This window comes from Mya arenaria, chromosome 7 (assembly GCF_026914265.1).
Source record: "Mya arenaria isolate MELC-2E11 chromosome 7, ASM2691426v1".
In the NCBI taxonomy this organism is placed as follows: Eukaryota; Metazoa; Mollusca; class Bivalvia; order Myida; family Myidae; genus Mya; species Mya arenaria.
In genome coordinates, this window is record NC_069128.1 from 11,158,046 (window position 1) to 11,179,572 (window position 21,527).

Here is a 21,527-nt window from a genome sequence, read left to right on the forward strand (position 1 = left end):
AAACACCATCCTGCCGATATAAGTGAATCAACTTATCAGCTTTTAGACAATTCCAGTACATCGTTGTTAAAAGGGGCTTTGTCGTTTTTAATTGGGACCAACCCAAATTGCATTATCCACAGAAAAGCATGTTTTACATATGGATATTGGAGTGATCCACTTTTTTCTAGCACAGAACACAACGACAGCTATAAACAGTTCTGGGGTGCAATACCCATCTGCAGAGGAGTGTTTGTTAAAGTTATTGAGAAAGGTCAACTGCTGAAGAAAGGGGACATCTTTGCGTCGACAATCCGTAACCTTTACATACCGGGTGATAATAAGGTATGTATTTTTGTTTAACAAACCACTTACATCTGTCTAAGTAAAACTTGACAACACAAACATTAACATTGACTTGCCAAGCAGCTTGTTTTATATTTATTTCTTTCACATAATATAACTAGTCAGCTTTTATCGATAATTTTACGATTTCACCTAAACAATTTCAGCGATTGTCCCTTTATCGATCTTCAAAGGAGAACCCAAAGTACATTTTGGCCTCGGGAGATTGCTGTGTAGAGCTTCGCGGACTTGGCAAACCGTCATACGCCTTGAGAAGTAATATGCACAATATCATTGACCTTAATTTATCTTTAAGAAAACATGCAACTATAATATTTCCTGGGCATTTCGTGGTGAATGCCGGTTTTGGCTTAGGAATTTGATATGCCATAAAACGATGACTTTGCGTCAATTCTTGATACACTTGTTGAAGCAATAAGGCAGATATTTCGTAATTAAAACATAATTTAAAGCTGGTTCCAAGGGTGTTCTAAAATGTTCTTAAATAACAGTGTAACTGATTTAACCAATGTAATAGCGTAATCAATGTTTCCAAAGAGAAGACAAAACCTGTTATAAAATTCTTAGAACATTGTCAAAAATGAAAACTAAATGTTTCTATTTTTGTTTTATGAAAACAAAGGGCTCCATCCATTATTACCAATTTATAAGTGTTTCGTAAATTGCAATGTTTAGACATCATTGAGTCAATATGCTTTTTGACTATTGAACTAATATTTAGGTAGGCGACCTGGGACATTGTGACATCTCACAATGACATTGACAATATGTTTAGTTCACCTTTAGAAAACATGCCCATGCAGCATTTGTACAAATATACAAATCACTGTCGGTCTTCCCTTCAAATATTCCATTTAAATAACATAATTGCTAGAGCATAGAGCTGTTTAAAGTTCTCCTAGTTCGTTCAAATAGATCTGGTTCCATGAACAAAGGTGGCAGCCGGAAATGAATGATTTTTCTATAAATAGTAAATGATCCTATATAAAGTGCATGTCATGGGCTAAGAATTAAAAATGGCCACGACTAGATGTTCCCTGTGGAGCAATTGAAGGCGTTCTAGATATTTGTTTTAAATCAAACGTAATATATCATTTTTCAGAACAAGCGAGACTCCGTCACTTGGCAAATTGGCGCTGCCAGCTAATAGTAGACGATTATGAATTTGTGCTCAGGGAGTTGCTTGACGAGTCTCATGATATTTGGAAGAAGAAACCGTTTGATATATATACTCTTCTGGTCTTTCGGGAGCATACCACATAGCTAAGTGATTCTTGAAAAGGAAATTACACTCAAGCTGATGTCAGGGGACGTTGATAATGTTGCATGTACAGTAATTGTTGTCGATGCATATTTTCAACCAAACAGAAACATCAGAATCATTGTGCTACAAAGAAAGCATTTATAATATCACTAAGAAGAACAAACTACTAGTAACTACTGTACGCGAGAATGGCTATCAGTGTGTCATAGGTTAGTGTCTACCCGTGCCTTTTATTAAGCTAGTGTGTGCCATACTGCAGAACAAAAGTTAGCTCCTGAGAATTTGCTTTATTGTTTGTCATTTTCAATTCAGTTTTGAGGAGATATGTATTTTTGGATTGCTTGCAGTACAGGAAATAAACAATAGATAAAAAAGTTTTTGTTTTTATTATAACATTGTCAAATATCATAACCAAATTTAAAAAGATATCCAGAATCATTTTTTAAAGATATATGGTGTGAACGTCTTGGAGAAATTTTTATTACCATTATTTAAAATTGAAGCTACCCTATCAAAAAAGGCGTTCTTATATTAATTCCCAAATCTTTCATGACCATATTTATACCTTAACCTTTTGTATAATATTATATGTTTACCACGGGAACAAACTGACTATTGAAGATTGAACAGAGAAAAAGGATCAACTTGTTAACAGTTGTTCTTTGATAACATACTTAGATTACCTTTAAATATGTAATTAGGAACTTAATAGACAAACATATAATTATTAAATTTTACAAATTGGGTCTAATTATATGTGTACGTTACCTATAAGCATGTTTAGATTGTCGTTATAAAGCCATTTCATTATTTTTTGATTCCGTATGTGAAATTACTACACATATACTTAAGACAGTTTCTAATTTCTAATGTTTTGTTGATCAATTGGGTTGATGTTTGACCTTTAAATATAATTTTACAACTCACAGTGAATCATACATCGTTAATGAACATGTATATATTGACATTTATTGCCTCCTTCACTTGTAATGTGATGGGTATGCAAGAATAGGAACAAACAATCTTTTGATATCTCTGATTTAATATAAATGTGTTTTTTTTATCTCACCTACATGTAGTTTCTTTGTTTTGGTTCTAAATATACACTTAAATATGTACATGGTGTTGCATACGGTGTTAAGTTGTGTTCGAGTAAACTTTTAAAGTCGGCATTAGCCGAACGCGTCAGGATGAAAACTAACATTCGTAGTGTAAACGCGAATACCCGAGGCTCTTTAGTCGATTATGCTTTAATTTCTATTACATAATGAGCAACGTCTACTTTGAACATGCTGCTAAAAAGACATCTAATTTCACCTGTCATTAATTGAAGCTTGCAACAGAATGAAAGACGTGGTTACAAATAGCCATGTACTTTCATACTTTGACAATAAGAAATATTTTTAGCCTGGGGTGTGAGGTAAGCAACCGTGGTGTTGGTGGAACCATTTTGCAAGCTTGCAAACACATTCCTTTTGCAATGAAAAACATTTGACTCCAAAGGAAATTGCGGACGCCGGACAAAACATTCTATGAAAAAATATCTCGTGCATTTTTGACTAGGTGGAAAAACTATTCCACGTCATTTTGGCATGGTTGACAAATCAACCTTACTCATTTTGACAGGGTGGACAAAACATTCCATATTGGTTTGCCATCCGGGACACAAGATCCAATAAATGTTTGTCAACTTAGTCAAACATTTTTCACCATAACAAACTACACCTTAAAACAAAGGTGTGTTTACAAATCCTAAAGACTAATCTCCAATTCACCTCGTGTTGCTTATGATATGCTTATTTGCAAATTGCATGTGCAAACGTTGAACGTGAGTTGCTCGCAGTAGTATTTGGATTTTTACATGGCCAAATACAGTATGACAAACCTTTAGATAATTATACATTAATATATGAACACTCCTTTTCCGAATATCAGATATTTCTCGTCCAAGTTCCTTATTAGCGGAATATCAAAATCCGTAATTCCAGTTAGAAGCAAACGTTTACAACCACAGACCGTCACTAGCCTGTAACAAGCAGAATAAGCAGCGCAAAGTCAACTCAAAACATTATTTAGAATAAGTCATCAAACACCACAAATCTTTACAGAGAAGGGAATGTGTAAGACTTCACAATTCACTGGGAATCTTAGTATATACGACAAAGTGACGTAATATTACATGAAAATAAACGCGACAGGAAGAAAGTATGTAAACGTTGCATTGTATATATTTAGGCGACAAATGAGCAGGTATGACAATGAAACGGACCGTTTAAATTGAGTGTTTTGTATATTAACAAATATAGAAATAAAAAGCATGTTCATTTAGGTACCATGTGGTTAATTTCAGACTGGGCATCCAGACATCGGTTTAAGTCCCCCCCCCATATAATTTTAACTTAATTTACACTGACATGCCAATGAAATATTTATTTGTTTGTTAGTTTTTTTGTTGTTATTTTTTATGTCCTTAGGTTGTTTGTGCTTTACAAAAGAAGCTTTGTTCAATTAAGTGTACTTGGCTGGTCCCTTTAGTTTGAATTGTGTTATATAAATAAATGAATTAAAATCATGTTGATTTTGGTACAGTAAACAATTTTCACAGATCTACCTAATAGCAAAAACGGTGCAGTCATATGATAACGTTAATCTTAAGTACAGCAAATTTCGTGCCATCCATGGATTATAAAAATAACTATTCAATTGCTGAATTATTTCGTTTCAATTTTTGAAAATGTAATACATGTTATATAAACAGCTATTCTAGCTTGCGGCGTAGATGACACTGTAAATCCTTGACTGCAGAACCAGAGGACGGTTTTCAAGTTCTATTCCTGACGGAAATCAGTTAAATATATTCATGGGTTCTAACAGCTGATATTTTTCCATCTTCAAATAAGCTAGGGGTCTGTTTGAGCATGCGGGATGCAATGCAGAGTAACGGGGCCACCTGAAATTGGTTTCAATGTTATATATATATTCATTTCACGGCAATTACCACTGTTTTTGATACAAATTTCAGAGCAAAAAAACAATGTTCTGAAGTTAAAAGCTCTCATCCTGATTGTAGAAGCTTTAGAGCTCCTGTATATTTTCTTCTCGGCCATTCCTGTTTTTCTGTATATAAATATTGATAATTTGAAGTAAAATCATCTGTAGCTTATTGGCCTTAACAACAACACTAATTTAGTTCTTTCCATTTATTTTTAACCAAAATAACTTCAATTATGTATATTTTTATAAATGCATCACCAAATGTAAAAGTTATAACATGATTTTTATGAACAAGTGGACATCAAGTACAAAAAATACCCACAAATCTGGGATGTTAAGATAATTCTGGGTTACTAATATTTATACCTTGTGTGGACAAACATAATATTACATTCCCAAGATATTGTAGAAGTTTGGACGGAATCATTACAAGTGCATATTTGTTTATGAAATATTGAATAAAAAGGAATGTAAATTTTCTAAATGCATAGAAATGTAAACTTTGAATAAACAACAAATGTAAATAAATAGAATATATACATATATGGCAAATGCTTTAAACTTAAATGTAAAAAACTTAGTTCAAAATGCATAGTTCTTAAATCTTTTCAATTCACTTGAAGCATAAAGGATAATCTGATTTGTCCACCGTTGAACAAGAAAAATATAATCTCAATAGTATTGCCAAATTATATCGAAATTCACATATTATAAATGTACATATTTTTTGCAGAAAGTGATGCATATTTCAATGATTATCTTGTATATTTTTAGAATGTACAATAAATATCACAGATCTTGTCAGATGGATTTAGCAAAAACCAAACTTAAGAAAAAGTATTGTTTTAAGCAAAATAAGGACATATAGCAGTGTAAAACAAATCAATTTATTAACAGTTAAAATTGGATTTTAAATGAAATAATATTAATTTATCTCTATATCTTGTCAAAATAGTCAGGTAAAAATACAAATATTTCGTAAATGCTTTGCAGTTCTATTAATTATTTTACAACATTGAAAAAAATGCTATTGTTCCTGTCTGTCTTGGTTTGTTTAAATCAAATTAATAATAAGCGTAATATGCAATGGTACCCGAATTAAGGCATAACATAATCACTTCATTATACACAATATATCATCATAGCAGTTCTATTATAATCAACACAGAGGGATGTTTTGTTCATATATAAATATGTGTATCACAATATAAGCCTTCAAAAAGATATCAGAATTGCACATTACAGATCATACACAATTTGATCCAAATATTTCTAACAAAAATAATATTAACTCTAATATCTCATTCGATCTACTTAACTTAGCTCGAGATAAACTTTCTATAAATAATCAAAATGTTATATCACAGCTAAAAACAATTGGCAAATATGAAGATATAATTTATATTTCTCTCTCAAGTTTGGTTTCTCTATATGAAGGGGCCGTTACATAGGGGCTAGTATCGGGTTATAAATGTTGTTGTTTAAAGGGAGGAATTTGATAAAGATACTTTTTACTTGGCCCCGGCCCGAAATACATTTTTTTTCCATCTTTTTTTTCAATTTTTGACAATTATTTACAAAGGTTGGTGATCTATTGTTTCTTGTACAGTATGCTTAAAAAGTATTTTTTGTTCTTTTATCTCGTATACAAGTTGTCTTGTGCACATAATCTCTCATTCACTGAGCTGCATAATGTATACATGTTTTCACTTATATTGTAACACAAGAAGGTAATTCATATCACATGTTATCTCCCTTTTTTCAATATTAATAAATTTCTGTTTATTTCATATTGTGCACATTCATTTAAATGGTAAGTATTGTCAACTTATTCACTTTAACTTATTTCTTAGACCGCAGCTCTTTTTCTTTCTTCGAAATGTCTGTTTCAAGGGAAGCAATCTGTTTCAACAAATCGTTTTTGCGTATTAATTGCGACTCTAGTTGTTCTGAAGCGGCCTTGACCTGGTTAGCATTTGATGCGTCCGTTTCCATTTGCCGAATGCCTTCACGTAAACCGGCCTCCATTTTGAGCACATCAGCAAGTTCTTCGTTTAGAGAGTCATTTTTACCCTGCAGTTCAACTAGTTGTGTATCCACGACATCACGCTGTGTGACGATTGATGGCGGTGGTGGTGCTCTTCTGTGTTGACTGGAATAAGATAAAACGTTTGTTACCATATATTTTTAAAGGATGACAATGGCCAATGGCATTCTTGCACATCATATGTTATTCTGTTAACAAATGTATTCCATGACATTGAATACACCATTCACTAAGTAGTGATCACATAACATGTATATTAAAATTTAACCTTCTAGGCGATAATTAATTTAATGCGAGCATAAAATCTAAACTGGTCAACCATGACAAAAGTATGCACATACATCATTGAACACCAAAGAGCTGATAAATTAAATTATCATTTAGACCTTATGTCAACTTTTAATCAATGTTGTATCGGTAAATTAATGGTTGCAAAGAACGAGAAATACAAATAATAATGTAGCAAGTGCATACTTCTGTTTGTCTGTTTTTATCAGTTGGCCAAGTTGAATAACTTCAGCAATTATATGAGCAATAGTGATGGGCATAACTTCTTATATGTATTTAATGTCATACCAAGTATGTGTTCTACAAACACTTTTAAGTACCAAATTACCATCTTTAACATCCATCTATTTTCACTTAAAAAATACACTGCTCACGACATTAAACTATGACAATATATAGTCTTAGATCAACTAGCAGCCTAAAACCCATACACACCTAGTTCTAGAATGTGTTGAAACAGGACTTGAGCCCTTTAGTTCTGCCATGCGGTTTGCGATAAAGTCTGATGTAGCGAGGTAGCCTCCCTTTGCTGCAAGGTATTGCCGTAATCGAGCTGTGCTTGACATGTTTTCATATCCGTAAATGCGGCCATTGATTTGCTGCAAAAGAAAATAGTATGTATTTTACATCTTTTCTAAATATGTAGTTATCATTTGAGTGTATAAATGTTCTGAATATTTTTACAGTATCCTAAATTACCATATCTTGTAACTGATGCCATCAAAGTAAGAAAACATAGTTTGGTAATACAAGGTATTTGAATCAACCACATTGAATTCTCTACTTCGAACAAAAATTTCATAAATTTATGCATTCTGTATTTTCTTTAAATAACCAGTAATATAATTCATCTAACTTAAATATTTTTAGAAGCAGTCCTCATCATCAAAAAGAATTTTTTGATTTTATTTAAAAACACAACAAAACATTATCTAGTTATCTTATATTATTTAGTTATCTTATATTAACTGAATTGAAAAAAGGATTATCCCGGAGACAAGAACAAAGCATACATATTGTAAGAACTCATTATCTGATAAAACCATGTACTTTGATTATTAAATCCTTAAATAGTACTTTCAAATATGTGCAAAACCCATACCTGTTGTGAGAATTCACCCCGTACCGGACCTTCGACCTTCATATCCACCAGCTCTCCGACAACGTTCGTTTTATCCTCCATCTTCTTTGTGAGTGGCGCAAGTGCTTGTTCCAATGCAGGCCTGCTACTGGTCGACTGTTGACCAATCAGAGACCTTGATGTGGGTGTGGTCTTCGTACGTGAGAAGAACATGTCCTGGCAGACGACCTTTAGGCACTGTTAGAAAAAAATATAATACAACATTAGAGAATTGCAAGCAGATGCAAACTCTATTCTACCCAGGCGCCATGTTGAACAATTCCCCTCTGACATTATTTTTGATAGGTGCGTCCACAGTTTTTTTTAATTTTGCCGTTTTACAAAACAACGTTTTTGACACTATGATTATTTTTTCGATATTTAAGTGATACATTAATTATGAGACTACATCACTTATGAGACTATCTATTAAAACACCTAAAATAGATAACAACAAAAGTACCGCTGATCAAACGCCAACATTCACCGGCTGTTTTTCAATGGAAAAATGGGCATGACTCAGCAATCGTTAAACATGGGGATATTGGACTTTCATGCCTCACATGCACGTATTATCTCTGGAAACGGTTTTGGAGTTATGGACATGGTTATAGTGTTAACATGCAGCGGACATTGCCGACGCCAACGCTTTAACAGTACTATAGCTATGTTTTCTATGAAAAATGGCCAAACTTAACAAAGAGTTATCCAAGTAGATACACACAATAATTTATTAATTATCAGGCTTCAAATTTACTGCAAGAGAAACTTTCAATTCAATGGTTCTTACTCTAAACATATTCCAATTATGGATGTAAAACCTAATTTGCCAGAGACAATCAAATTACAAAAGCAAGAACTTGATTTGAATATAATAGGTAGCTCATTTGTTTTCGAAGTGTATTAGATATACCTGAACTTTTTTTCAAAAACATATGAAACTAAATGTTCGTCAACGCGGCAAACCACAGTTTTTGCGAGATCGCTATTAGCACATCTGACAAAGATAATATCAAAGTAAAGCTAATTTGTGGATCCTTTGTATTACAAATCAACCTTAATGGCAATATGCTTCGCAACTTACCCTATAGAATTGTCTCAAGAATTGTGCGTTGCCATCGTCAGTCATTTCACCACACTTGATATGTGACATTGAATGTAAAATGAGAACCACAAATTCACCGATCGAGTCCATTCTCTCCTTACGAACAAACAAGATATTCCTGGCATGCTCGTAGTATACAGAATTCCTGAAGGCATTCCGCTCGTAGTTGTTCGGAGGCAAGTTTGTGGCGAGGAGAAGAGTAGTCTGGGGGGTACCTGCAATGGAATGGAATCTTTTTTTTACAAATCAGGTCGGAAAGTGTAAGAATAAGACTTTCATTATACATTACTTGAATGTCATGAATTAAGTAACGTTAACAGCTTTGATGATAATTTTAATAAAACACTATGATTTCCGAAATAAAAATATACCGTAACAACATGGTTTATGTAAGGTTTGTTTCTAGTTTAATCTTTGCAGCCTCTTCGGCTCCCAAATAACCCTAAAACATGTTGAACTGTTTGCCACATATGCAATACACCTTATTCTTATTAACATACATTGTTTTGGATTTAAACATTTCCTAAAGAGACATCAAAACGAAAACATTACCAAACACATTCACTAACATTTTTTTTTATTCTCGCGATTACTTACCGATCTGTGCGTTCTCATTTACCAATCTTTTTATTCTCGCGATTACTTACCGATCTATTCGTTCTCATTTACCAATCTTTTTATTCTCGCGATCACTTACCGATCTGTTCGATCTCATTTACAAATCGTTTCATTCTTGAGTTCACTTACCGATCTGTTCATGAAGCAGTTTGATGACGAACACACCGAATCTGTATACGACAAATTGACTAGCGGAGATCTGGCTGATATCGACTGGCTGAAGGTCGCCCTTGCATGTCCATTGTGCATCTTTCACATCGAGGTATGGCGTCGAGTAGTCTCCCCCTAAAAAATTTAAATCACCTTATTTAATTACGTTTTGCTCATTTTCTTCATTGCTTTTTCAAGATGAATGGCTGCACATATATAGAAAGTTAAATTGGCCAAGCTAACAACAATGTATTCGGACAAAAGTGAATATATTTAACTATTTATTTGAAGTTATGTTCAAGGCCAAAGTTTGTGCATGTTACCGACAACAACACCCAAGTATATGGTAAATATTCTACAATTTCTTCAAATACCAAAAGAGCTTTATTAATGTGAGAAATACTCTAGTTGTGTTACTATACAAAAATACATAAAACGGCTACTAACCTTTCACGTGCGGACGTACAACTTCGTCATCTGAGGCCTGTCCAGATTTATCCAGCATCTCTTCCAGGTCGCTGATCTGCTTGAACAGTGGTGACGCCATCAACAAGTTAACCCAGTCCTGTTCTTGATTACCTGGAGTAAGAATAAGTAAAACTGAAGTTGTATGCCCTGGGCTAAGCATTTAAAGAAAGGAAAGTAAAATAAGACGGATTTGTTTGACAGCGGTGAAGCCACTAACAGGTTAATAAAGTTTTTGCTCGTTATCATTGAATATGCATACGTATAATTTATTTGATGCCTTGTCGTATGGATTTGTAGAACTGAAAAAATGCCATGTGATAAGCATAAGTTAAACTTAAGTGGCCTCCTACAGTCTTCATTTAATTCAGAAGTTGAAATAAGAGTATGTAAACAGTTATTAAAGCTATCTTAAATGCTGCAAGTGAATGAGCAAAAGAGCATAAAGATACATACACTACAAATCAGAAATAATAGCCTACCAGTGAGTGTGACCCCAAGGGAACCAGAACTAGAGCCTGCAGAACCTTCCCGTGACCCTGGCTTAACTGCCCCAGTTGGCAATTCACCAATCAGAACAGCTGACGTCTCAGTCTTATTCGTTCTTGTTTCGCCCATAAGTTGAGCTTCACGCGCCTTCTGATCGAGGTTTTTACGCTGTTGGTTGTCCTCATCCATTTGCATCTGTTTGGAGAACTTGGCAAACTCTGCTCCGTGACGTTTCTTCTTACGAGCTTCAAGTTTTGATGCGAGGGCTGCTTTTGATCTATAGATACAAAGAAGTGACCATTGATATAATTTTCGAAAAGTCATGTTCGCAATGTAAATCATATCTTACTAATTGGGTTCTAGTATGCAAAAATAGTAAGACAAAACAACAATTACGTATTGTCTTACGTAACACTTTGAAATGAAAAAGCAATTATTGAACTATTTTCCGCGACAAATGTGTCATGTGATCAAATAAATCAGAACATTCGTTGCTATTTAGTACAACAAATTATGAAACGTATTACGGAAAAAGTCTGTTTGATACATTTAATGTATTTAATGGCAACTAAGATCCTATATCAAATGTTTACATAATCATTGGTTGAAATGAATATGGTTTACTCACCTCTGTTGTTCATCAGTAAAGTTCTCCATCAGTTTGCTCATATTTTCCTCGTGTTCTCGTAACAATCGTTCTTTCTCGCTCTCGCTCATGTTCGACTTGCGGATCTGTTCTGCCTCGTTGCGTTGTCGCTCTTCAAGTTGTTTCTGGCGTAGACGATGTTTCTCCTCTTCGCGTTCCCGTAACCGACGTTCCTCGCGCTTTTGATCTTCTTCAAGCTCGGCTTGGAGTTTCCTGGGCGAAAAAATGACAATTTACTCAAGGTCAGTAGTTACATTCCAAAACCAGAGGTCAAAGAACTTTAGGCCTCCTAACAATTCAATAACCAAATGTGCTATTAATAACAATTGCAATTTGCAAGTATGCCATGATCATTTTATAAAAAAAATCAATTTTTCAAAATAATATTGCATATCCTTCGATTTGAAAATGTGCTATTAGTAGCAACTGCAAATTGTAAAATATGCCATAACCATCATTTATAAAGTGTTATCTTTCAAAACACGTCACAGCGCCTATAAAATGCAGAAGTCTTATTAGAAAAAAGTATCAAACTTATAAGCCCCATCAATAACCTACTTGTAATGATCCGCCAATTTCCTCTGCTTTTCCTTTTCTCTCTCCATCTCTTCCTGTTTCTTCTTCTCAAAATCGCCCTTCATCTTTGCCAAAACCTCGTTTCTAAACCTCTCCGCTTCTAATGCAGCTAACCGCGCCTCTTCAGCATATTTCTTTTTCAACTCGTCTGATGGTGAATACGTCTGCATTGCGTCTGAGAGCTCGCCTGTCTGTTTTTCTTTCAGCTCAAGCCTCTGGTACGTTTGTTGGATTTCCATCTTTGGCGTGATTTCCTTTTCGGCTTGCTCTACCAATTGTTGGGTCAGCTTGTCGAAGTCTCGCTTCTGCCTCTGTTAATATTTAAAACATGAAAGTAAGTCATAACAGAAAATTACATGCAGCACATACCGGAAGACAATACTTTTCTTCCTGTGATTGTGATCTACCAATTTTCCAAACCAAGAGACAATTAAACTGTTCAGTCGATGAAATAGCCATCAAAATTCAATTGAACTGAAGAAGTACCGGTCTCATGTAATAACATACACAAAGCAATACTTTTGCATAAAATTTGGTATTTTTCACTTATCTTTAACATTAAAAAGAAATTTATTAAAATAAAATCTTCATTTTTTTTTATCTAATTACGTAAAACTTATTGCTGATTACAAATATGACCAATAATATATGTTTTTTGCTCTTTAATCAGACGTGAAATACCATATTTTGCATTTTTTTTAAGACCAAAAGACCTTGTTTGTAATTTACTTTCCAATTTAATTTGCATTTCCTTTTCTTGTACATAAAACTCTTTCAAATGATACAAAGTAGAATGGGGTCATCGGGCATCCAAAATTCATGTTTTTGTGTCTCGGATCTTGTCCCTACCTTCTGTTCCCGTTTGAGATCATGTTTCCTGGCCTTCAGTTCCTCCTCGCTCATTCCCTTCGAGTTGGCAATCAGGTCCATCATTTCCTACACCAAATACAAACAATGAGTTAAACTAAGTAATCAGTAATCAAAAATAGACTATTGGATGAACACAGCGAAATTTTGCACAAGTACCAGCATTTAAGAAGCCTCGTTATTTAAAAAAAAAACTAGAATCAAACGATAATATAATACTGCAGAATTTGAGCAATACCGGCAAGAATTTTACCAGTGCATGGCTTGCAGTTTGTGCTTATTTTGACCACTGAGACATCGTCAGTTTTCAAATCCATACCTCAATGTATGTTCTTCTTTCAAAGGCTTACATAATTCACTTTCATCTACAAATAATATTTAGCTAAATGTTAATGAACTTTGCAAAAGTTTAATTGCTCTTTTATATCATCTTTCATGTGTGCCCCCAGCCCTTCCTTCCTATTGTTTATGTGCACAACTCAGCAACATTCAAAACATACAATTAGCATTGTTTCAAACCACAACTTGTCCTCACTAGTTCAAATGCCTGCATTAAAATCTGTCTCTTCATGAGAATATATCACTTCCAGGCTACTCCCCTCGATTGTTTTTTGTTCATCATTTAGCAATATTTTAAACCACGACTAGCCCTTACCTGTTCAAATGCCTGCATTAGAACCTCTCTCTCTTTCTGTCTGCTCTGCTCAACTTCAGCCTTTGCCCGCCGTTTAGCGGCCGCCATCTCACGAGCCAGTTGGTCTTCTAAATGTATGGCCTCCTTGAGGTGACGCTGTCGCAACACTGTGTAGATAAGGTTTTCTGCCTTTTCTCCATCCATATTCTGTGATATAAAGGATACAAGGTGAGGAATGAGTGTAAAACTGATTTAAATGTTTGAATTTCTTTAAGTTAAACAATGCGCTGTCGCGAAGTTCCTTTATTCAGTATGCTTGAACATTTCATATATGAGATGGTAGTTTTACACTATTTCTTTCGTTTTTAGCTAGATTTTTTTGCAAATTACTTAACGAATCTGTATCATTTTATTATTAAAAAAACAACATTATTAAACACACTAAATAATATCCTCCACAAGCTTACAGCTACTAATTGTTATTCCAAACACAGGTACAAAATTATGCAAGAATTTCCAAATGTTAAGACAATGTGTAGTTACAGTTGTGAATTAACATACACTTTGTTCATAGGACTAGTGAAGCTTTTGACGAATTAGGATGAATCATACCATATAAATTACATCACACAACACAATGTTCATGTTTAATCAACATGCCATATTACTTATCGATAGCATTTTTCCATAAAAGAACACAATCTAGTGCGTTTAATGCCAAAACAAAAAACATAAACGAACATAATTTACACTTTAATATATATACATAATTTGTGAGTGCTAGGTTTCGTACAACACATTCAACAAACATGTAGACCTACTTGGGATGCCATAGCCTGAAACAATTTATTAGGAATATATATTTACCAATATCGTACATAATGTGTATTATTGAAGCAAAAATACTATTTCAAATCAAAATACATTTCTCAGTATAATTTATGCTAACTTTTGACAATCATTATAACGAATCTTATAATGTAACTGATCAATTGTAACTCAGCATTCTTCACCTTACTAGCAATTTCATTGTCAAGCTTGTCTCGGTTCGTTTGCTGTTACATTAGGATCTTATCTAAACTTACTTTGGATCATATTTTCAAAATTTCCGAATTTTATTTGAAATTAAATCGGATCTAACTTGATTTTGCCCAACAATAAGTGTCTTCAACCTTTACAGTTATCTGATCTTTAATATTTTGTTAACATTATTGCTGCATCAATTTGAACCTCATCTTAATTTATTTCAAATATCGTCTTAATTTATTACGAAACTTGTCGTAACTCATTCCGGATCATACCTTTCTATATTTCTGATTTAAGACCTTACCTTACATCATTCTCCATCTTCGTAATCATTTAATATTGAAGCTTATCCCGAGTTTGCTGCTGCGCGTTTTCGGAGCCCATCTTATCTCATTCCGGATCATACCTTTCCCCATTTCTGATCTAAGCAGTAAGATTACCTTAACTTCCATCATTCTCCACCGTTCTAACCAACTGATATTTATGCCGATTCTGTTGCTGCAGCGCTATTTCGGAACTCATCTTAACATATTCCGGATCTTATCTGTACCTAGTTTTGATCTTAGCTTACCTTAACATTCTTCTTCAACTCAGCTTCTTCAACCTTTCTAGCGATCTCATCGTTCAGCTTGTCTCTCTGCTGCTGTTGCCGCGTCATTTCTTCTTCCATCTCTAGACGATGTTTCTCACCAAGCTGCGTGTCTCGCTTGTTACGACGTTCAAGGATCTGATAAAACAAAGAATGCAAAAATAGATTATATGAAAGAATGATATTATTGTGATAATTGTATATACGCTATTGAACATATGTATTTATCATAACATGTCCCTCTGAATTGAAATCAAAGAAGAACTATCAAAGAAGTGATATATACCCTAAGAGGCCTCCTGGTGAAAGGAATCGTTAAATGAAATGCAATGTGTTGACATTCTTTACTACGTCAAATGAACTCTTGGTTAAAATTGAATCTTGTAAACATCATTGTCTACCTCTGATTCATTAATGGGTTACTCAAATGTAACAAAAAACAAAATCAATGAAAACTTTCAATGGCTATTTTTCCTCAGCCCATTTTAATCTAGCCGCATAAAAATATACCTCCCACAAAATTTACCGTATGCATGGTAACTACCAATTGTGTAAAACACAAATTACTTACCCTGTCCTTGATGGCCCGTTTCTGTCGATCTTTCTCTCTATCCATGTTCGCGACCAGCGCGTCCATCTCTTTCTGGTGTTCGGCAAGGAGACGTCGATATTCATCCTCCGACATACTACCACGATTCAGCAACATGTCCCGGTCGAACTTGTTCTTTTGCTCCGCTAATGCCTGTGAAAGACAAATAGTGAAGCTTTCAAAGATTTTATAAGTATCAACGTTATTAGCGAACTTTCGATACTTTGACAAGAAGTTAAGTAATGTTTTCAATAATTATACAAGTTACATAGTTTGTTACCTTTAAAATTTTGACAATAACTATGTTATAGCTTGAAATTGTAATATAAGCAACAATATTTTAAGACGTTCCTTCAGCTTGAATGTCATTACATCGGAGTTATGAAAATACTTATTAAAAGTAATGGTAAATGGATGATGACTCACAAGCACCAGCTTCAGCCTATTTTCGTGTATTGCTATGTTAATATTCCTTTAAATAGGCACTTAAATTTCAACTAGGCTTTCGGTATTGACATGTTAAAAAAGAAGACAATTATACAAAATGTTTTCAATCAATCAGAACGCACCAATCTCTTTTCTTCCTGTATCTGCGTCTCGACACCCATTTCCTCCGTTACCATCTCCTCGTCCAGGCTTCTGTTAATATCGCGTTGTTCTCCCCGCTGTCGCTGCTCCAATTTCTCCGTTTCCGTCTCCTGACCTGCTATCAGTTGTTGTTGCTCGGCTGTTAGGTTGTCACCGTTGACCTTCTCGTTGATGTCCATGATCACATCGGCGGTTTCTTGGTCACCCTGTGTTACCTAAAATAAAATAAAAATAGTGGGATGAGAACATTAAATATGACGAGGTTATAGAGCATAAAATATTTTAAAACTTCAAAGCAAAATGTCCAATCAAAGTAGATTCTTCCATTCAAGGTGTTCTTCCATGTTTCTTGTTTGTTTTTTGTTCTATGTCTTTGGCGTTTACCCAGTGCCATTAAACCGGGTTTAAGTAACTTTTTGCTACTGAGCTTGTTTCTGTAGTTTTTCACATAAGAATAGATGTTGAATCGAAAGTCTAACAAATAAGGGAGACGGTACTAAATGTATGTGTATCTTTGTAAACAGCTTTGTTTTCACCAAAAATGATTCAATGAGAACAGAAGAGAGAGAAAACTCAACTATTTTTCTCAACTAATCTGGTTGCTTACTTCTCAATTCTGTATAATATATATTGTTGTTAGCATTGTTCTTTAGTATATTTGAATTTACCATATATTTAGTTTGTTTTGTTATTGATCAATTTCAACGCTCATGATTTTTATATTACTATTTGAATTAAATATTAGTTAAACCAAATCAAATTGATATATGTTTGTGGTACATTTTTTAAATATTTAAAGCATTAGAAATATATCATGGACACATGTGATCTTCATTTAAATGGTCACAAAATATTCATTTACTTAAATACCATAGAAGTATACTAATCTCTTCTATAGATGTAAACATCGAACATCTACGTACATGTCTCTTGGTGATTCTGTCCAGCTCCTTAGCAACCGCCTGTTCCTTTTCTAGTTCCTCTCGGAGACGCTTTCTTGCGGCGAGTTTTCCGACGACCTTATCCCTCTGTTCTTGTCGAGCGTTGTCTTGTCGACTCATGAGTTTATCAAGCTCCGATTGGTACATGGCGAGGATTCGGTCACGTTCGTCTTCTGCCATATTCTTCATGGCGTCACGCATGGCTTGTTCTTGTGCGAGCCTCTGTTGCTCCTGGTTTTCAAACAAATAGATTCGTTATGTGTATAATGTATGGGAAATAAAACAATTTTATATAGGGACATGGTATACCACCTAAACAACCATTTAACTACTCATATGTACCCATTCAAATATAATTTTTGCAGAGGTATTTTTTCATCTCTTTCGAATCCTTCTTTTGATTTTATCAATGAATACAAATGAGTTAAACATGCTAATGCAATAAAATAAACATAAAAACATTGGCATCAATCTTTATTGAACACCCTTTAATGTTTTATCCTTATATTCTGAATGATCATTTATTTATACCTTTTCCATAAGCCTCCTGGCCTCCAGAAGTCCAAGCTCCTCCTTTTCCCGATCAGCCTCGTTCTGAATATGCCTAGCCTCCACCAATCGTCTTTGTTCGTCTTCCGTCATACCAGCTGTCTCTTCCTCTGACAATTTGGACGTTTTCACCCGATCCTTGCGATGCTTCATCTCTTCTTTCATTCTCGCGATCTTTTCTTGGAGTTCCCTATTTCTTTGCCTTGCAGCTTCCATCATCTGCTGTTTGGTACCGTCATCAACGTCAAGCTTGCGGATTGCACGCTCAAAGTCGGAGTCAATTTCGGGGACCTGCAAATATTTTGTTGTACATAGTTATCTTTAAGTCAAGATAAATTTCTAGTTGCTTGGTAACTATATATACTTTTTTATTTAAATAAATATTACAAAAATCACCAAAAATGATACTTTTTATTTCCTTGTTTTAGACCACTCAAATTCAATCGTTCAATATGTTTGAAAACAGTCATATATTTTTATAATTGGCTCACATCATCTCAGATATGTTATTAGATAAAATTGGGAGTTAATAATAAGGATAGAGTTTCTAAGATTATTGACTATAAAATTATGTTTGAGCAAAAATGGACTGCATGTATTTATGAAAGACATTTTATTAATATAATTATATTATGTGGTTAATACCTCAACATCCTGTCGAGCATGTTCCCCTTCTCTCTGCATCTCCGCGAGGGCTCGTTCCTGACTTTCCTGCAGCCTTAACAAATCTCGCATCAGATCATCGTAGCCCGGCACATTAACGTCTGGCACGGCCTCAATACCCACGCCCTGGGCTTCGGCCTCGGCACACTGCTTACGATACAACTCCTTCTTACGATTTCTCCGACCCTCCAGCAGTTTCTTACGTAAGGCTTCCAATTGCTTATTCTTCTGCTTAACAAAAGCATCGTTGACTTTCTGTAAGTTTGTAGCGTAATCATGCATAAGTCTATCTCTTTCTTTCTCAGTTTCACACTTTTCCAGTTTCTGCCTGAGATCTTCTTTAGCCTCATTCATCATATTCTTCTTCTTTCTTTCAGTGTCATTAATGATATCCTGCATAGCATTCATTTCATCGGACTTCAAGTCATTTTCTAACTTAGCTGCCTCGTATGCTTGTTTCTCAAACAATTTTCTCAATAAGTCCTTCCATGCGGCTTCAGAGTCTACATTGGAACCACCAGTAGCTACATTGTCCTTTTCAGATTTCTTTTTCTTATCTTTCGAGTCTTTAGCTCCTTTTCCGACGAGAGCAACCTTGGATTTCTTAGACGACTTACCACTCTCCTCATCCTTCCTGGTTGGGCTTCCGCCTATATTTTGAGACCCGGAGCCACCACTCTGCCCCCCAAGGTCCACATTATGTACATTGTGAACGTTACTGCCGCCTGCGGCACTTCTGATCACGTTGAGCAAATCTGTCGACAAATAGAACGGTCCACCAGACTCTAGCATGGCTATCAGCTGTTTAATCAGCGGCACTAATTCCGAATCTTGCTCAGGCTGGGCACTTTCAGCGTCACCATAAACACCGCTCAATTGAGCGTCATAATCACCTGCGAGCAAAGCACTATGGGTAAGTACGACCTTAGCCTCCTGGCAACAGAGTTCAGACCTCTGGCGCGCATATTCCAGGGATGAGTGGGCTTCATCAAGATTCTCGATGCGGGTGATTATCTGATCCTGTAGTTCGACCAATAATCGGTCCTTAGCCTGGCGGTAACGTTGTCTCTGGATGCTTTCTGCCTCTGCATTTTCACCTCCTGCTAAAAAGGGATGACAGTAAGATTTTTACTCATTCACATAGATAGGTTTTTCTTACGTTCATTCAGTATTGATACAACTTGAAATGAATTCCTATTCCGAAACACAGTAGACAAAGAGCATTTCTAAAAAATCGATAAGTCTTAAACAAACATGGTTTGTTTTAGGAAACCCGACCAATTCTTTACTATAATTCGAAGTTTCAGTTTACCATGTTTTTTTGGTAAAATCAAAACCTTCCAACTCATACTTTTTCGAGGCTGCAAAGGCATATCCCTTATGTTTTGAAGAAAATTTTTACAAACATCATATTCTCATGAATTAAGAAAAAAAGAGGATTTTATTTAAGTTCATAAAAAAAGTTCTTATTATATATATCACTAAATTGATTATACATACCTCCTAGTTGTTCCATCTTGTCCTTATATTTCTTCTCCTCCGTCTGGAGCTTGTTGAAAAACTTCCTGACCGCATCAGCGAACTTCACGTGCGCGCTGACATGACCTTCTTCCATCTCGCATTCAGGTGCGTCACAGTCCGTCAAGACCGCAACAACCTCTGGTGGCAACACTGAGCTATATTCGTGCTCCGCTGCGCCACGTCTTTGCACTTCACGTTTACTGTTCTCTGCCAACATATTTGCTCCTGAGTCGATCTCCTCTAAGGCTTTGGAGATTGATTTGACGGTGACGCTGTCAACATCACGAAGTAGCGTCAGTGCAAGTTTGTGTTCAATCTGAGTGACTTCTTCCTCCTTTTGTCTTTGACGACGCCAGTATCCACGTCTGTATAGAATGAAAATAAGCAAATTATATATGAGAGCTTTTTCTCGGTTGTAAGTAATTTTGCACAGTAAACTTCTTGGCAATGAGTAGCTCTATGCATGTGTATCGATCTTCTCTTTTGGTTTAGGATACGTATACATAGAACTGTTAAAACACTTCGGTCAGAAATATAAAATGAGCATTGTACCTTCCTGGAACTCACTGATCATCTATAATGATGAGCTAATCAGGTATTGTTATTTTTTACAGAATAAATCATTCTCAATCTCAAAATAAGCTGCAATGCCCTTTTCTTTGATCTCAATTCAAATTACAGCGTGATTACTTTTAACCAATCAGAATTAGCTGTCATCATGTGACAGTTTTGGACCAATCAAAGCTGTCCTTACCTAGCAACAATTTCTTCTTCCAACATGGCTGCGGCTCCAGGTGGCGCCATCTTCTTACGATGTTTGCTGGACGAAAGTGTAATGGGTACTACCGTATCTGTCTCCACGTTCAATCGCACACCAATCACAGGGCTTAGCTCCCCTGATATAGGGTCGATAGCTTTCTTGCCAATGTTGATGGGTACAAGGCCTAGAATAAAAGGAAAATACTTGGTTATAAAATCAATTTGTCAAACAACAATTTCTTAATAATGTTTTTCATTTTAAATAGTTCACTATCTAAGTGGAGGAATGAGTATAATTCAACAACAATATTATTAATACCAAATTATTGGAGGAATAGTTTAATCCTTCTATAAGTGATTTTATCTACTTTATCTTATATTTTTATCTTATCTCACCAGCTCCCTCTGGATCTTCCATGGTTCCACCAAGGGGGACAACTTTTCCTGTCTGGCGATGTTTCTCCGCCCCTAGGATCGGTACTTCTTGACCTGACCCGGCCTTGTCTGCCATTGTTGTTCCCACAAGGATGGGTAACACCTGACCAGTCTTCTCGAATTCGTACATTCCTGAAAATATCGAAAAAGTATTTTTGGGGGTATTTTAGCGATTTAGAGATAAATCTGGAAATTAAGAGATTATTTTGGATTGTTTTGGATGTCTGTACTCAGAATTGTGAGTTTGGTTTGTGGTCAC

At 35.1% G+C, this 21,527-nt stretch overlaps 1 protein-coding gene across 5 annotated transcripts in view; it reads right to left on the minus strand.

The window, feature by feature from the left end:
• Positions 1-4,800: 4,800 nt before the first annotated feature.
• Positions 4,801-21,527, minus strand: part of LOC128239958 (uncharacterized) — a 133,265-nt gene continuing 116,538 nt past the window's right edge. For 2 of the 5 annotated variants that reach the window (XM_052956424.1, XM_052956422.1), the window contains 21 exons: positions 21,230-21,400; positions 20,829-21,018; positions 20,054-20,439; positions 18,536-19,656; positions 17,873-18,181; positions 17,324-17,572; positions 16,382-16,615; positions 15,795-15,965; positions 15,206-15,361; positions 14,430-14,444; positions 13,630-13,815; positions 12,957-13,043; positions 12,090-12,418; positions 11,514-11,744; positions 10,879-11,162; positions 10,379-10,510; positions 9,911-10,066; positions 9,143-9,378; positions 8,041-8,256; positions 7,374-7,537; positions 4,801-6,755 (listed from right to left, as the gene is read on the minus strand). In XM_052956424.1, the coding sequence (XP_052812384.1) occupies positions 6,446-6,755; positions 7,374-7,537; positions 8,041-8,256; positions 9,143-9,378; positions 9,911-10,066; positions 10,379-10,510; positions 10,879-11,162; positions 11,514-11,744; positions 12,090-12,418; positions 12,957-13,043; positions 13,630-13,815; positions 14,430-14,444; positions 15,206-15,361; positions 15,795-15,965; positions 16,382-16,615; positions 17,324-17,572; positions 17,873-18,181; positions 18,536-19,656; positions 20,054-20,439; positions 20,829-21,018; positions 21,230-21,400 (5,333 nt within the window). In that variant the 3' untranslated portion in view covers positions 4,801-6,445. The remainder of the gene's footprint in view (positions 6,756-7,373; positions 7,538-8,040; positions 8,257-9,142; positions 9,379-9,910; positions 10,067-10,378; positions 10,511-10,878; positions 11,163-11,513; positions 11,745-12,089; positions 12,419-12,956; positions 13,044-13,629; positions 13,816-14,429; positions 14,445-15,205; positions 15,362-15,794; positions 15,966-16,381; positions 16,616-17,323; positions 17,573-17,872; positions 18,182-18,535; positions 19,657-20,053; positions 20,440-20,828; positions 21,019-21,229; positions 21,401-21,527) is intronic. The other 3 variants (XM_052956423.1, XM_052956426.1, XM_052956425.1) reach the window with 3 other exon arrangements.